The following is an 18,574-nucleotide window of genomic DNA, read 5'->3' on the forward strand; positions in this document are numbered from 1 at the left end:
CAGTCCTGGACCTGTTCCCCATGCCACAACAACCTTTTTTTTTGCACAGTTCACCTGAACAGGGGCCTTTCAAACTCTGGACATGAGGAACTTATTTCTCCCGTGGGCCTGTGGCTGCTATATCTGGATGAGAGATGTGCTTGACCTCCTCTGAAGGGAAAAGGCAACAAACACCCTCTCAGGATGGCCCCAAGGGAATTTCTCAATTCTCAATTTCTCAATGGGTGTATAAAGTTCTCCAGCAGAACTTGACTGTTTTGAACTACATCATCAGGGAACATTTTCAATAATGAAGTCTCTCTTTCACAACACCATGGGATTTCCATACTCCAGCCAAATGCATTTTCTTTGAGTAAGTGACATTCCGATGTGTTCTGGGACAACTCCATGGGCACTTGCCAAGACACATGCTGGCTTCTTCAGACAGAGACACACAGCAGTTTAAACTTGGTTTAGCTCACGAGTCTCTAGTAGCGACAGGCCATCTGGCACATTTCAGTGAAACTGGCGCTTTCTGCTGGGAGAGGTCCAGGGCTTATGTAAGACAGATATGGCAGGACAGGAGTGAAATGCCCTGTCAGGGCTGTGTGCACTAAGCTTGCATGGCAGCACTCAATCCAAGCCAGCAAAGCCAGGATGTAACTCATCAATCCACCCGCAGCGACAGAGGCAGCGCTGGGAGCAGAGCAGGAAGACAAGGAATGCTGGGGTGAGGCTCAGGAGCAGTGCAGGAGCAAGGGACTGGCCATGGGACTGCTGCTGGGAGGAGGTATCGTTCCAAATGGAGCTGTGGGGAAAGCCATGCTTGAAGTCAGGGGGTATGGATCAGAATGAAGGTGTATCGAAACCTCTTGGGAGGTGGGCAGACTAGTGCAAAGATTTTAGACTGCATGTCTCCTTTGGATTATGGTAGCAAAGATGCTGATACACAGGATCAGACAGTTCACAAAACAGGAGAATCTGCAATGAGGTTGGGAATGTGTGGCAAGCTGGGAAGCGTGAAGGAGGCTTTTTGTACTGAAAAGCTCTGCTGTTGCAGCATTGACTTCCTTCTGACTTGTTTTGGCAATGTTGTATACGACCAAGTCTGAACCAGTGGGAGAAAAAAGTATTTTGTGTTTGGTCATCCTGCCAAGAATGAGGTTACTTTTAAGATGCAATTATATGAAAATCAAAAAGAAGATAAGAAAGCCAGGTTTGTTTCTGGTTAGTATAATGAGATGTTCCTACAACAGTCTGATAACTGCAAAAACAGAATTAACAATTCATCTACAGAAACTAAAGATTTACTGAGAAAATTTTTCCTCACTAGATGAGAAATGTGCAACTCCATTTATTGCAGCAGCTGCCATTATGTGCATTGGCTGACAACACATTCTGGGCATGCATCACAGCACTACTCAAAATCTGCCCTCAGGCATTCTTCTCTATTCCATACTCTAAACTGAACATTGGACAATGTCTGACACATGCACACAGGTGCCACACAGACTGGTCCCATCCTACTTTCTTTCTCTGTGGCTTGCCCATAAAAGTGCAAATGTAACCAAGAAGATAATGGTGTGATGTGTTCTCCTTTGACTGACCTACTGAGAGCCAAAAGACTGGGAAGGGGATAGGAAAATCTACTTCCAGAGCAGATTGAAATGTGTCTTTGGCACAGCATACCTGCACAAATTCATCATACATTCAAAAAAAGTTGTTTAATCCTTTTCCCCAGATTTCTGTTGCCAAGAGAGGACCATTATTGATAACTCCCTGAGGCTTCTTCTCCTTGTGTTACCCAATACCTCATTCACACCTCAGGCATCAGGACAGATGAAAGGAAAACAGAGATGAGCAGTTCTCTCCCTGGTATTCAAACTTTAAATCAAACACCCACTTTGCTGTACTATAAACAGAGCTGCCTGTTAGGTGCACCAAGGCACTCCTGTAATATTTCTTTTCCTTTAAGATTTTATATTTCTCCTGTGAGAAGCAATTACAATAGAAGTGTCAAGCAAAAATAAATCCCTGTTAATCACAGTCACTGTGAGCCTGCCAAGTAAATCACATCTCAGCGTTGCTGTTCCATTTCTCAGGTAGAAATAAAAAGTGTGTGAGAATCCCATGGTCTAGAATTGAGCTCTTCCCAAGAGGAAGTACAAAGTTTTTGGAAATACAAGTTCTTCTCCTGTGTTCATTACATTGTGTAGACATTAGACAAGCAATAAAACTGAGTATCCACTGACCATAAGAGTAATTCAGGTTGGAAGGATTCTCTGAAAGTTGTCTAGTCCAACCCTCACACAAAGCCAGGCCAAATGAACAGTTAGGTCAGACTGCTCAGTTCATCTGGGCCCAGAGGTTTCTGAACAGCTGCAAACCACTGGTTCCACAGCTCCTCCGGGACACTGGGCCCATGCTCACCTGCTCTGAACATAAACAACTTTCTTCCTATATGTAAATCTAGTTGGGATTTCTTTTCCTGCAACTTACGTAGATTGTCTTTGGTACTTTCAACATGCACTTCTGAGAAAGGATCTGAACCTGTCTTTGCAGCCTCTCATTCCCTTCAGCTTTTTCTTCCCCAGACTGAACAAACCCAGTGCCCTCAGATTCCATTCAAATGCAGGTGCTCCTGCCTCTTCACCTGTCTATTACAGTCAATCACTAATAGCATACATACTTTGATTTGGTTTTGGTCTAAAAATAGGCAGGTCTATGCATCTGAAAGGAAAAATAACAAATGGAGAAAACTTTGGGCTGTCCACTGGACTGTTATTTTCCCATACTTTTCAAATTCAGAGGCTTCATGAACTGTCCATGGGAGCTGCCTTCAAATCACCTGAAGAGAATGGTACTGAGCTTGCTCCCCTCAAAATATAAGATTGAGAGAGGTTTTGTTCTTATTTTATCTTTATCTTTTCACAGTTCTCTGTGTTGTGAAAACCAGCTATTTCAAGATGATGCAATTGCAGCTGATGTTCCAGAACTGGAAGCAGTTTCCATCATGCCAGAGAACTGCTAACCATGGTTTAAAAATCCTGTGAGGTCTCCTATTTCCTTTTGAGTAACACGCAGTGGCTTGGTGACTAGATGGATTACCTTTTTAATGCTAAGAATTTTAACCAGAATTTCAGAAACCTCTTTTAGCCGAGTCAATCTTAAGACATCCAGACTATGTAGTGCAGACTTGAGCTTATGGGAATGAGTTTTCAAATCAGATAAATGGTCATTTTCCCCAGGAACCTTCAGGAACACTACTACTGAGTCAGTGAAAACAGGTACCAGAAACCCAAGTACAAATCCTCCATACAATTTACATCACCCAGAATAAACTCATCATCTATCAATGGCAGAGGGTCTTTGTTGCACTGGAACAGAACTCTGCCTGGAAATACGTGGAGGAATGGTCTTGTACTCTGACTCCCCGTTTCTGCACCATCCACACTTTTGTACACAGAACTTTAACAAAGCAGTACACATGCATAAAAAGTATTTCACATTCCTCTACCTGTGATCACAGTCCAGTAAGAGTGCTGGGGTACGCGCAAGGAAACAATTTCAATTTTTTTTCCAGACCTCTTACCTAAGATTGTCCTACTCCTGTCATAGGGAATGACTCTGACTGGTGATACTTTGATACGGAACATTTTTTAATAACTCACCCCAAGGAAATATAAATGCTTGTTTACTAAAACAGAACAAAGGGATCTTTGTTCAGGTGTAAGGAATCTTACTTCAGCATGTAACAGAACAACATATAGAAAAATTAAGCAGAGGAGATTATTTTTTCCTCACATGCCTTCTTTTTTGTGGCTTTAGTATGTTTGTTTAGAGCCAGCAAGTACCAGCTCACATTCTCTTCTCTGCCATTTGCAGTTCTTACCAGTGACCACGCTGGGGATTTTGGACAGAAAGCTCTTGACAGTGCGGATGGGAACTCCACCTGTTTTGTCATCTTGCATTCTTGTAACGATGTCTTCAATCTGTCAAAAGAAAGGAAAAACACTGTGATTTATGCAAAATGGTGACTTTAACACTTATATACCATGAGTCCTTTGGCACCCTGCAGGCAGAATGGGTTTCAAATATACCATGTGTATAATTGCACAAAAACAGAGACGCTGCTACCCGCCCATTAGATTTGCTTTGAAGACAATGGTTGGATACTGACAATCCAGCTGAAACTGTGCTTTTTCTGCTGGCCAGGGGTGATAGAAAGGTGGTGTTTGCTCCACAGATGAACTGGACTGCACTTCAACCAGTTTAAGGAGGTTCACATCCAGTCCACTTTCCCCTATGCCCCCTCATTAATTTGAATCCTCAGTACTGTTACCTTGGGAGAGCTTTCATTTTCCCAAGGATCCCAGACAGTCACCAACTTTCTATGGCTTGAGAAGAGTCTAAGGTAGAACAGCTTCAGGACTTCCCCTGCCTCTTTTTTTTTGCTAGAATGCTACATATCCCACGGTCAGCACACAAAGTAAATAACCAAAAGTAAAACAATTATAGGGGAAAACTCATTGGATTTTCAAAGCCAAGCTACCTTTTAGTTCACAGGCACGCACATAATCTATCACACACAGAAAGATACACTATCATCTTCAAAAGCCATGGCAATCAGAGGATCCAATTACTGGGGGAAGGAGCTTAATCCTCCTCCTGCTTACTCTGAAATGGGAAGGGATTTTTGTTCCTTGTAAGGCTACTTTCCATACATTTACTCGAAGGCAGAGCCAGGGAGAACAAAAAGTATAAGCACAATACAGAAATTCAGTATCTCCAAAAACTCCTTTCAAGTTAATAAGGTCTCAGAAGCCCAACAAAAATAACCCCAAAGCTGTTGTCTCTGTTAGCTCAAGCAGTCAACAGTACAGCCCCACTTGCTGTTGTTGACGGGTGGCTCAGGGCAGCCAGACAGGGAGCACAGCCCTGATTTTACCTAACGATTGCCTCCTCACAGATGCTACAAAACAGAACCACAGCAGAGAGGTTACAGGATGAGAGCACAGCCTCTCTGTCTCCTAAAGGCAGCCTAGAGCTCAACATGCTCTCTTCATCTCTGGGAAGCCACTTCATTTGCATACGCAAGTGAGGTTTTTTTCCACAGATTTAACACCTACATTTAAAAACAAGTTTAATTTCAAGCCTTCCCGAGGTGGTAAGACAATCTCCCTGCCAACTTCAGGCACTGAATTTGATCGCTGTGTTTTTAACCTCAGGTTACCACTTAACTGAACTGTTCGCACCTTGTTTATATATTGCTTTTAATTTAACACTTCCTGAACAAATTCTCAGTAGGAATGAAATCACAAAGATGAAAATATCCTGACATTTTCCATATATTACATGAGCTTTGGGTACTTAGACAGTTAATTTGTGATAGAATAACAATACTTTCTCCACAAACGAATCACTATGAAAATTAATACCACTTTTCCATTTTGCCTTATGCAAAGTTGTTTGCTGATCAGTGCACTCGGCTTTTTTCCAGTCTGAGGATATCTGGAGAAGTAACTGCTAATCTCTGATACCTGGAGAGGTAATTTCTCTCCTAAAGAGTGGAAAAAAGCATTTCATTTTGTGGAGAGGAGCCTGACAGCATCCCGTGTTATCAACCCAGACCTGCAAGGCTGCAGCACTCCAGCATCAGACCTATGGGGTGACAGGGCAGCTCAGTCACCTGTGAAGCGTGGACACAAAATTTCAGGATGGGTCAGGCCAAAAGAGACCACAGTGGCTCATCTGGTGCAACCTCCCTGCTCAAGCAGGGTCATCCTAGAGCACATGGCACAGGACTGTGTCCAGGTTCTTGAATATCTCCAGTGAGGGAGACTCCACAACCTCTCTGGACAACCTGTTCCAGTACTCAGTCACCCACACACTAAAAACACTTTTCCTCATGTTCAGGTGGAACTTCCTGTGCATCAATTTCTGCCCTTTGCCTCTTGTCCTGTTGCTTGGCACCACTGAAAAGAACCTGACTCCATTCTGAGTCTTAGACTTCTTCCAGGAAGGGCAGCAAGACTATGAACTGTTTCTGCAAGACAATGAAAATCCCTCTGTGTTACCAACTACTTATGTGTCTTCATCTGTATGTACTTGTAGCTGACATTTTCCATGCATATTAGGAGGAAACTGCTCTGAAATGTGCCAGGAGTACACCATGTCTTCAGGAACACTTCAGGGCTTCAAGAATCACAAGAATAACATTCAGTAAAATAGTTGTTTTCTCTTTTTCTATTTGAACAAAAAGTTCCAAATTAAAATGAGCAAGAATAATTACTTCAATGTGGGAAAAACTTTTTGCTCTTTTGCTTGCTGTAAGCTAAAGGAATCCCAACATGATTTTTGTCATTAACACTACAAGAAAAGTTTAATTTCAAGCAAAATAAAACTTTAATTAACTTTAAAAAAAGATACATTGTTTTTACCTAAACTATTCCCCATTTCAATCAATCAAGCAGGCACTAGTGTCTCAAATGGGGCCATTAATTTCAGTTACAATTACAAATACCTACTGCATTTTTCCCAAAAGGCTCCTTCTTACTGTTGTCTTCTAGCCTGACTACACTAGTGGCACTTACTGCTCTCCTTATTTCAAATTGTTGGATGTTTCTCTTCTCCTTCCCTTTCTACTCAAATGCCACACCTCCGTTCTCTTCTGTCCTCTCATCTGATCCCGACATGAATACATGGCATCCTCCTACAGGCTGCCCAGAATTTTCACTCTGCTACCCAGAACCCACAGGATTACAACCCCCTGGTTGTACATAATCTTTCTATTCCCAACAAGCTTTTCTTGTGCTCTCCAGCAAATTTCTGCCCTGCTCAAAGAAGACAGCATGGCATACTCACAGAAAAATGTGATGATAATTTTATCCTTTCTTAAAGTTATAATCAAGTATTAAAATATTAAAAACCTGTGTCTAGCAATGTTTCCAGGTTTTGTTCAGCTCTCTACAAATAGAAGATCTGACCCTTTACACCAGCCTTTGTTTTGCACCCACCCAATAACTGCAGATACAGTATCTGGAAGCCAGATCCACCCTGGATCCAAATTCCAGCTGAGCTATGGAAATACTTCACAAAATAAGTTCTGTAGGGACAAAGCAGGAAAAAAATTGTTCATTAGAGCTTCAAGCATGGAGGAAAACAAAGAGGGCAAATGAAGTGTGAAGGTCACTTTCATCAAAGCTTTTAATCTTAACTTTTAAGAGATTTACCTAGACACTCAAGTGCTAATGACTCTCTTTTCAGCTTCTGCATGTTATTAAATACCCCTTAGGCTTCCCTCGTTGAAGCCTGGGAATGAGAGTCCTTGGACAGCTCATTTCATTGGGCTAGGAGGCAGCAAAAAGTGCAACAAAGCATTCCTCATTTATCTCTCCTAAATGAGCAAGCTTCAGTGAACTAATTTCTGCCCAGTAAAAGTCATGGTAAGAATGAGCAATACTTTTTGGGTTTTTTCCTACGTTGGGGGTCACCACTATTTCAATCTATTCTCATTTTGCAAAGGGAATTGTTATTCTTCCATCCAAGTGGATTCCGGGTCAGTATCTCCACAGGAAAGGCAGAGAAATTAATGTATCTGCTGTCACTGTTAGCTATACACTGTAATGTATGCCTAACAAACTAGATCTGTTTTTCCTCCTGACTGGTTGCTGACAAGTCTGCTCCCTACATTTATCCAGAACGTTTTTATTTCTCATTATCCCACTCTCAATGCACTGAAAAGGGCCTCTGGCTGCAGGACCACATTAGTGGAGACATAAACTACTGCAGGTAGTTTATAAGAGGTTACCAGCATATTCTGTTACACACAATGTGATGGGAATTTAATGCATATATTACTAGTATTTATTAGACCTTCTTTTCCACCATCATTTTCTGCTGGCCTAAGGGGGCTGAAGGCACAAAGTAGAAGACCTTGAATTCCTGTCAGAGCGAAGATGTCTATCACTGGAAGATGAGAAGTCCTTTTTCTGAGGCAGGACAGAACACAAGATGGTATTTGTTGATGCATTAGAATAACTAAGTCATAATACAACAACAAATGTAACAACCACAGCCTGACAACTTCGGGTCAGTGTCACCCAACACCCCATTACCATTTAAGAGGGAAAACAACTCTCAACTTTGCAGTAGCTTTTCTTTCTCCCAGCACCAAGCCAAGCAGGCACCCCTCCTGCAGCAAGTTAGCACACACAGCCTTGCTGAGCCCTGGTCAAGGCTGGCCTTGAAGGTGACACACTGAGGGAAGGGCAAGTTACACACAGAGAAGAAAAGCCACCAGTTCCCATCTCCTGCAGCCCCACACCCAGACATCACCAGCAGCTAATGGAACTCCCCGGCTCAACTCACTCAGTTGTGGCTGAGTGACACATAATGAGGTCAGAGGCCCTCACGGTCCCATTTTTCCATTTTATTTTGTGAGTTAGTGAGGAAAACAGTGCCCTTTTCATATTCTAGCATTTGAGTTAGATGTACATATTCCCTTGGACCCAGGAAAGCTCCTGCAGTCTATTTCTGAATATTTCAGTATGTACCAGGTGCCTGTCTGATTACTCACAGCAGCTACCCTACCCCTGGGGCCTCCTGTCACCAGCTAACCTGTGGCTGGAGAGTCTCCAGGCATCACTCATCAGTGCCAGCATTAAATGTATACGGTTAGAGAGCACTGTGCAGTTGCAGAGATCCTCTCTGACCTGGCCAATGACAGCTCTCATGCGTATTGGGGGAGCTGGATGGTACACGGAGCAAAGGATCAGTCTGTTAGCAGCTAGCCTGATGGCAATGATTACAAGCACATTTGATCTTTTCACTGAAATACTAGTTTAAAAGAGCCTGTTTCTCACAGTGCCAGCTCTTACTCCCATAAGTGCCTCTGACACTACCAGTGTGCCTGTGCATTCTGCACCTGCTGACTCCTGCCACACAGCCCACACATGCACAGACAAGGAAAGTTAATTTGACAAGATGCCTGAAGCCAACTTGCTTCACTGGTCCAGACAATTACACTCTGCTCAAAAATAAAGAAGAAAAAGCTGAAAAATAAGGGCTATACAGCTCCCTTTGACACCCTCAAGGGAGAAAGAACAACCTTGCCTCTGAGACAATGCTGGAAAGCAGCAGAGCAGCACTGATGGAAAATTGTGGTGTGGCCTTCAGCAGTCAGCATCATCTGCTTCTGTCCCAGTCTCCTCTCCAGCGTAACAGAGATAATACTGAACTAGACAGGGGTGCTGAGACTTAATTCAAAGAAGTCCAAGGACTTGGGATGCCTTGAATAGCAGATGCCACACAACTATGAAAGATATTTCCAACAACCTTCCACAGTCCCAGGAAAATCAAAGGGCAGCAGAGCACAGATGTGTCAGCTGGCAGGGCCATTTGGCTGCTTCCCACCTGACCAACATCCAGTGATAGCTGAAATCAGGACACTTGTGGAACCTGTGATCTTCCTAATGGAGTTCCCTCTGCTTCTTTTCAAATTTCAGAGCTTATTTCAGAAAAAGGCAGCGTATACCACATATCTCACTCAATTTTGAGTGTGCTTCACAAAGTGTTAACTGTGATCTTGATGTTTATTGGGCTGGTGAAACACAGCTAATAACCACCTTGAAAACAGTAACATGCTTTAGCATTTATATATCTCTACTGTCAGTAGGAAGGTACCAGTGAAGAACAACCACCAAGGCATTTGTCATGATTAACTGTCTGCTGCTGCTAATCCAGCTAGAGCTTCACAAAAGTGAGCAGCTACTCACAAGTCATCACATGGAGGGACAGGTTTCACCATGTCAATTGGATTATACAAAACAATCCCTAGGGAAAAACTGTGACACTCAGCTGCTGAGGTGCAGCACCAGAGTCTGGCAAGCACCAGGCAGCAGTTTTTTGATCAGACCGTGCCTCCCCTAACACAGCCTACAGTGTCAGCTCTGCACAGCACCCCCAGCTCAGGCCTGGGCTGAGTTACAAGAAAACATAGTCATGGAAAATGAGAGCTGGAGCTATTCCCCTCAGGCACTATATGCACAGTTGGAAAACAGGGTTTAATATTCAGCAGGAAAAAAAAGCATAGCAAATTAATTCAGCAAACAGAGATTCTCCAAACGAGCTGAACTAATGCAATTTTCTCCCTCCCCAAAAATCAAGCTTTTAGCCCATCAGTGTCAACAGTGAGAAGCAGAAGACATCAATGTGTCAGTGTTATGCAAACTCAATTTTTCATTAAAAACATTTTGACAGACAACTCCCGATGAGCTCAATTTCTACATGAGCTATAATTGCTTAAAAGAGGAAGCTATTTTGGCATGTTAGAAAGCTGTGTAAAAATAAAAAACTCTTGCTTATTGATTGTGCTACTGTAATTACAGTTGCAAATGCTTGGGCCTCTGTTCTACTATGTATCATAACAGAAATGTCTTGTGAACAGTGCTGCATTTTTTCCCCATGCTTTCTACATTTATGGCAAAGATGCCACATATATGCACATAATCAGCTTGAGAGATCTTACACCATTGAAAGGATAGCTGCTCTAATTAGAAACCTTCTAAGGCTAGCTCCAAAACAGACCAAATATTTACTTTGTTCTACAAGCAGAAGTATTAAGCTTTTTAAAATAGTAGAAAAGTATCATAAATATCCAATGAAAAGGCAATATGAATATTAAATAAAAACTCAGTGGAAACCAAGGGGCCGCAGAAGTGTCACAGAGGTGTGAAGAAAGCCACACTTTAAAAAAAATACCACCTCTGCCACACAGTATTTATTGAATGGATGAGGCTTTTATTTAACTTACGCACTATGCAAACCGATGCACAGAAAAACACATAAATGCAAAGATTATTTCAGGCAGGAAACCTGTAGGATGGAATGATCTACACATTGTTTCTCAGTGTGTCATCTGAATTAAAGGAATCACCACTTTGGGGGAAAAAAAGGACGAAGTTAGTCCCTGTGTCCTTTTAACAGTGCTGCTAAGGGAAGGCACTGGTGCTGGCACCATTTGGGCTGTTTGTATCTGCCAGCTTGTGACAGAATGGAACCTTCCAGACCATTTCTCACAGGTCACCAGTCACCTTGTACTAACTGCATCTGACCATGCCATCCTCAGCAACATTTGAACAGATAAACCTGAAGTGCTCTACAATGAATATCTGCAGAAAGAAGACTGAATCAAAACAAAACAGCAGCATGGGTTGAAATATGAAGATGTGAAGTTATAACAAGAAATCTAGAGCTGCACTGCTGGTAACATATGCACCATAGTCCCCATATAGCAAGAAGTGTTTGGAGTAGCTTGGAATAGATGCTTTCCTTTGATGTGGTTTACTGAAGTCACTGACTGCAGGGACTGACAGCATCCTGCTGCCTCGCTCCAGCCAGGGTCCGACGCACAAGCTGCCATGGAAACAGTAGAGATTTTCTCTTCTGTTGCATCACTGCCCTGAATGTAAAACCATGCAGGTCTCCAGACTGCTCACACAGTGACGAATGAGGAGCGGAGCAGATGTCTACCACAGCCCTCATGGGGATACTGCAGCAGGGCAGGACACTGCACAGGACCTGCCAGAGCCCTCCCACGCACACAGGCAAGGCACTGGGTGAAGCCCATTAACTGAATCTCAGGAATGCTCAGAAGCAAATCTGTGACTGCTGCCATCCAAAATAACCCTGCACAAACCAGCTTGAACTGTCAAATTCCAGAAGTAAGTTTAGTTTCAACAGCTTTGATTTTGCCAGGTCTTCTTTTGGGGGTTAGCTCCCACACCCTGAATTTCACTTTGAGTTCTGGCCATCAATTAATCATTCTCATGTAGGACAAAGCTATGCTGAGCCTTGGGGTTTTTTTATTCTAAAACAATTGAGAAAGTTTCTGAAATCTTAAATCTTCCAGCAACACTGGGTTGAGTCTCCAATTTGTAACATTATTCAAGGACAGTTATTCAAGCACTTTTAAAGCAGCACATAAGAATCTTAGTATTACACTGTGGTCTGTGCCTGAGCTGGCATGAGAAAACAGCACCTCATGTGATGATGAACTGAAGATTTATAGACACAGTCCTCGAAGAAAAGCTCACTTTCCTCTGGAGCATGAAATATAGGGCACTTCCAGACAGTCAGTGGTGGGTCACTAATCTTTTCCATGCAGGAACTTGCAGCCCCCAAATCTTGATAAAGTGAAGAGCTGATTACTGCAGCCAGATAACTTCAAACCAAATCCACAGCCCCAAATGAACTCACATCCACACTTTCCAAAGCCGGGAATTGGACAATATTCTCATGGCCCATCATCCTACTCAGGAACTGGAATCACAGAGCTGCCCACCTCCCATCACAACTGCTTGGGGGAGGCAGGGGAGGAAAGGACTACCCAGCCACCTTCTTCCAGCTCCCCTGGCATGTGACAGTGACCCTTCCAAAGCAACAGGGTGCAAAAGGCCATCCCTGAGTCTGGCAAAAATTACTTTAAACAGTCCTGAGCAAATGTAAAAAGACATGTTGTTCCTCATGAGTGTTTTCTCCCTTTGCTACAAAATGCAGCAACTGTTACCTAACTGCTCTGAAGTATTTAATTAAATACATTATTTATTGAAATGAAATAGAGATGCATAAATATTAAGCAGATAAGAAGCTGGGATGCAGTTGGTAGATGCTCAATCAGGGTTTTGGCATTGCTAGCGCTTTCTTTAAATATCTGAATAATGATGAGCATTCTATCACCTCAAACTCTCAGGGAAGGCTGTGTTGTTCTCTGGATCACACTTTTTAAAAGCAAAATAGATCTTCTATGCCACTAACAAATCTTTAACAGGGAGCAAACTCTGCAGTTGAAGGGGGAAAAATTATCTGCTGCATTCCTGACCTTATTCTGCATATAGGGGAAGAAAACAAAAAAACCCAGTCCAATTTAAAGGGACTGTTTTCTACTTAAAATGGTATGGTCTCAATTTGCACTTTTTTAGGCAAAACAAGATGAAACTAAGTAGAACAAACTTGAGAATATTATTATTTAATAAAAATGCAGTGTACTACCATTTATGTTCTTTTTGCAAAGCTGCATAAGGATGTTCCTAACTTCTCCCACAGTAGTGAAGATACTTGGAGCCATGCAGGAAATAGTTTGCAAGTTATTTGTGGTATGAGACACAAAAGTTGGGATTTGTTGTTCCTGAAGGGAAGCTGTAGCACTGGCACCAAATCTCTACCATTACCTTTCCTAATGAATTGATGAGGGAAACTATCCAGCATATCTCTTCTTTCTATTCTGACAGGCTTCTGTGGCTTAGCTAAAATAAATTATGCAGAAATATATATACTTGCTCACAAACCCAAATGTTTTTCTTCAAAACAAGAACAAAGTGGGGCTTCAGGAATATTTTTCTACCTTTTTTTTTCCCCGAGTATTCCTCTGTGACACATAATACTGTGACACATAATACAGTGTGACAGGTCATTTCATGCATCGTTTAATTCTTTGCACTGCAAAGTGCCCTACCACAGTAAAGACAAGCTACATCCCTCTTGCCTCCAAATGCTCTGGACAATACAAAGCAGAGAAGTTCATAAACTACAGGAAAGAAAAGAAATCCTACTCACAATCAAAAGTTTCTATTTGGTTTCTCTTCCTCTCTTTGAGATAGTGTCACCTTGTAATTTCTAATATTGTTTTTACACATAAAAAATAAAAAAAATACTCAGGAATAAAAGGCAAAGACAAAGAAAAACCCACCAAAGTTTCCACTCAGGATGAAAAGATACCACTACATAAGAAAATGTAAATTTTTTGAGTTTCAGAACAGAGGTAGAGGCTTTGCGAAGATTTGTCAGAGAGTGAAAGAATGAAGTTTTAATTATTTTTTTATACCTCTAAATCCATATATTTTCTTCATATTGCTTTTTAATACCTTTTAAATACATCTATTAAAAAAAAGAGATTGGTTTGTGACCACAAATACATACAAGATTACCAGTTTGGAAACACCTTGGTTTAGCCCACAAAGAGACAATGTTGAAGAGTTTAGCACTTTGAGACTTTCTGTACTAGCTCTGGGAAGGAGTTCCAAACAAAAAGCAGTCCCACTGCTGTCCACCCACACCATGGCTAAACACTACAAAGTACAGATGCAATTTTCTTAGTGAGGTTATAACATTTGGGCAGTTAGCAATTATCAAAGAAATGTTTTTCAAGTACTCTACTTCACTCTCTGAGCAGTACTAAAATGAAAAATATTAAATAAAATTTAAAATCGGAGCATTAATCAAAACAGATTGCATATTGTCTGACAAAGGTTATCTTCATTTGGCAATCCATTTATTCAAATATGCTAAATTATGCTAAAAGGGAAGTTTGCATAACATAGGACTCAGAGAGGTTCTTTCACTGAGCCACTCAAGTGCTTTGGTCCTTGACTTTGATAGCAGCTATTGCTAGAATGAAACACCCAAACCTCACAGATTGCTCAGTAGAATGCATACATTAAGAGTGCACATGATTCTCATAACATGATCATCAGTACAGGACTTGATAATATTTTCATGCACTGAAACTACCATTTATTATGCCAAGACTGACTGGTGCTTTCCCTTTGGCAAAGAAAATGTTGCAGATCAAACAGTAGTTATGAGTTCTGCCACAGCTCAATTACAGTCCTCACCATGGGTGAAGTTATTTACTTCAGCACCAATTTTATGATTTATTCAGTAGTTCCATTCCTGTTAGTTCTGAACTTTTTAGTAATGATATTGCTAAAGACAAAAAAATTTATAACACCTTAGAAAAAGAATAATTTTTCTTCTTGATGTAAAAAGAGTTATAAACTTCACCTCCCCACTCCTAGAGTTTTCCTTCCCAATTCCTGTTAATAATAAATCAAAGAACACACTGCAGTAAACATGTGGCAGTTAATAAAAATGATGCCACATCAGCTTTTTTTTTTTTTTTTTTTTAAATATCAAACTCAAACTGCTGTTTGATTGAACTCTGGCACTTAATGCAGCTAATGCACAAATGGGGCTCTGCTGTTTTAACCCCCTATTTAAATTACTTGTCAAAAATTTTGTGACAAGAATCATAGGTGTCCCAGCCCTGCAGAACACTCATGCACTTTTCTTGAGCAGAAATGGCTAAAAATGAACCCTGCCAGACAGTGATTTTAAAGACTTCTACCTCTTGACACCTAACCAGTACTTTTCCTAATTTGAGGGGAGGATGAGGAGGAATTACATGTGGACTGGAAGTCAGAAACTCTGCAAAGAAAAGTATTGCTTACTTTTGGTACTTTATGATACAATCTTCTCTTCAGGGCACTGTGTAAGAGACAACTGAAGACACAGCTCACAACACAGAATTGCCCAGCAAGAACACAAGGCACTCTCACCTGCCTCTCCTGCCAGCAGACAACACAAAAGGTCATCTCTGGCCCTGTAATGCCAACTTGCTCTTTTATTCACTGGGAAAGGACAGGACAGAATAAAAAGAACAGACACTGCATCCTGTGGCTACAGCCTGGTGGCTGTTCCAACATGTGAACACGGCAAATGAGGGAGAGTGAGCTGCCTCCAGAATACAAAACATCCACTCTTACCCTTTCTTATACCACTGTCATATGATATCTGTATCTAAACATGGGTAGATTTCTTTCCTTTCAAATGAAGAAAGCATTTGCTCCAGAACATAAATAGTAAATAATCCTTCTGCATTACATACATAAGTTTTTTCATGGATTTTGTGTTCAATTAGCTCTGTTTTCATGGTGTGGAGTGAAAACATCTAGCACAAGTAATAACACCATAAACATACTAAATTTTATTATACAGGAGCAACTGGTCTACAACACGGTTTTGACTTTAACTCTACCTTACTTTCCCAACCAATGGCTTCTGTACTAGTATATTTTGCTTGTAGAATATTGCTTGATTAAAGAAAAAAATGTTAAACACCTATACATCTCAGTTGTACAAGAGTGGTTAGCCAGAATATCTTTTTCACTACATTTTTAATGTTAATGCTTGATGCCAAAAGATGGAATTGTCAAATACATAACTATGTTACAAGAGTTGATTTTTTTTTTTTAAATTGTAGAATGGCAGCTGAGAGACAGATGTTGTATTTGGTTGCAGTTCACATGTATTTAACTACTGAAACAGAGCAACATCACAGATCACATTAAAATTATTTGCCTTCCTCATTCCAGGATAGAATGAAAGTAATTTTACACATAGATAGGAAATACATTTAATGGTTTTCTAAATAAACTGGGATCATAGTTTTATGATGCTTAAATTGTTTTGCCATTCCAGCTTTCATAAAAACACTTAGGATCCTCAGAAATATGACTTTGACTTTTAGATACAAAGGACTTACATGTCAGCATGCCTGACTTGTACCTCTATGCTTTTAAATCTTATTAGTGCCAACTCTGACACCAATGTTTCATGGAAAATCATTAGCAAAAGAGTATAAGGGGGTTTCACTTTGCTATAAAATCATTTTCCTACCAGTTGAGGTCACTGAAGTGTTGATTTATTCACTGTTGAGGCAGATTCCAAGTTTACCTCTTCTATAATTTCCTTTTTCTAAGGTATTATCTCCCAAGTTTTTTTTTCTGTTCAACTACAAAGCAGCAAAAGTAGCTCTGAAACATGATTAAAAGTTATCTAGCATGCTTTCCAGTAATTCGTGTTTCAGTGCAATAACTTTTTGTAGCAATACAGCTACAGGTTGATCAAAAAAAGAACAGAAACAAGAGTATGATAATTATTCTTGTTGATAAGAACAAAACTTGCACAAAGAAATTTATTTAGTATGCCCTTGTCTCACAAAAAAATTACATTTTTAACCATAAATTCTACCCTAAACTAAAACTCTGTAGTGGGTTGCAGCAGTGGGTTGAGTTTCTGTAACTTTTGTTTTCCAACTCACATAGCAAGAAAAAAACCCATCAACAAAAGAACTCAAGAAACTTACTCCAGAGTATTTTTTCCTTTATGTTCCTCCCTCCTCAGCAACCTGTTGTACCCCTTTTATCCATCCTGGTTTGATCTTCCATCCAACTGCCAGATTCTGCCCCTAAGCCTCCACTATCTCCCGCCTTCATTTTTGCAGTTGTCCAAGGACTTGAGGACACACAGCACTTAAGGGCTAAGTGCTGTTTGCATTGAAATATGGTGCCACATTTCACTCTCCTTCGTTTTTCCACACACGAAAACTAGATAAGCAGCTCAGGAGCCTTCTGTCTGAAACCTTTCCTGGGGAAGGAGAGGAGCACAGTAACCATGAGTCCTTTCAAACTGAAAGCCAAATGTGGTAGCTCACACCAGTGCTGCAGTGGATATCTGCTCCCTCCTGGAGTGCAGCTCTGAGGCAGAAGATGGTGCTGTGACAGGAAATGGTAGGTGGAAAAAACACTTCTGCAGCACCAAAGGTGCAGCCACTCCACCCTCAGTCACAGAGAAAGAGAATTGACTTGGGCTGCCTGTGTCCAACATCAGGCAGCAGAAAAAACCATGGCTGGGCTCTGGGCTCAGTGCTGCTGTACACTCTGCTTACTGGATTCTTGAAGCTTATTATGCTATTAGTCTTTGTCTATTACCAGAGGAGATTGGCACAAATCAATAAGCAAAGCCTTTGTTTAGTGTCTGTCCCTTTAATTAGCTGAACACCATAAATAGACGTTTCTCATTTAAACATCTTGATTATAGACTTCTGGGGCACTTTGTTCCTAACTTGCTAACAGAGAGCAGATAAAGATGTTTAAGCTACAGCCTCGTTTTGATGAACATTTTGCATTTTGACCAGCTCCTGAAGCCAAAAAGTTATTATGTTTTTCAGGTAGATTGAGTAATGAGCCTTTCAGTAAGCTTCAGTAACGCTTCAGAGCAGTTCAGTTACTCTCCTCTCTTGCCACTTTATTTCTACTATGAGCCATTTCTTGCTCTGACATGATGTCACATTTTTGTTAAGATGGAAAGAACAAATGTGGATCCTTCTGTTAATACATGAACCCTGCAACTTGCAAAAAGCCAAGAACACTTATTTGAAGTAAAATACTTCTCTAAGGACAGATGCACATAATTCTCACCTGTGTGAGCATGCTTGGCTAATGGGAAATATATGCATGTATGCACACACACACTGTAAAGAAAATCAAACTTCAAATATGAACGAGCATGAATCAAGTGAAATTTCTTTATTCAGCCATAGCTGAATGCTGGGTCTATTCATGTTTTCACAAGAAAAACTAAATGCAAAGGGTATACCGTAAACTACTTCTCTTCACAATGTTTAATACAGAGCATTCCTTCAGAAGTGATGTTTTATGTTCTACGTAAAGGAGACTAACTAAGAAAGTAAAGAAATCTTCTGAAATAAGTAGTGTTGACAGATTTTTTTTCACTACTTACTTTACCATAAGTCAAAGTAAGCGAGCAGGATTTGGTACTTAATGCTAACAACTTCATTAAAAAAAAACAAATAAAAGCAACACTAGTGAAAAATCAACAGGAATTAAGACACTTATCCTCCATCTAACATGTCTCACAGCACTAGCTGTCTGAAGCACAAAGGTAGGAAACACAA

The 18,574-nt window shown here is 40.8% G+C and overlaps 1 protein-coding gene across 2 annotated transcripts in view; it reads right to left on the reverse strand.

Annotated features, from left to right (window-relative positions):
* Positions 1–18,574, reverse strand: part of RGS6 (regulator of G protein signaling 6) — a 258,325-nt gene that overhangs the window by 96,953 nt on the left and 142,798 nt on the right. For both annotated transcript variants that reach the window (XM_041401156.1, XM_041401146.1), the window contains exon 3: positions 3,872–3,971. In XM_041401156.1, the coding sequence (XP_041257090.1) occupies positions 3,872–3,971 (100 nt within the window). The remainder of the gene's footprint in view (positions 1–3,871; positions 3,972–18,574) is intronic.

Source organism: Onychostruthus taczanowskii, unplaced genomic scaffold (assembly GCF_017590055.1).
Source record: "Onychostruthus taczanowskii isolate IOZ18803 unplaced genomic scaffold, ASM1759005v1 scaffold1, whole genome shotgun sequence".
Lineage (NCBI taxonomy): Eukaryota > Metazoa > Chordata > Aves > Passeriformes > Passeridae > Onychostruthus > Onychostruthus taczanowskii.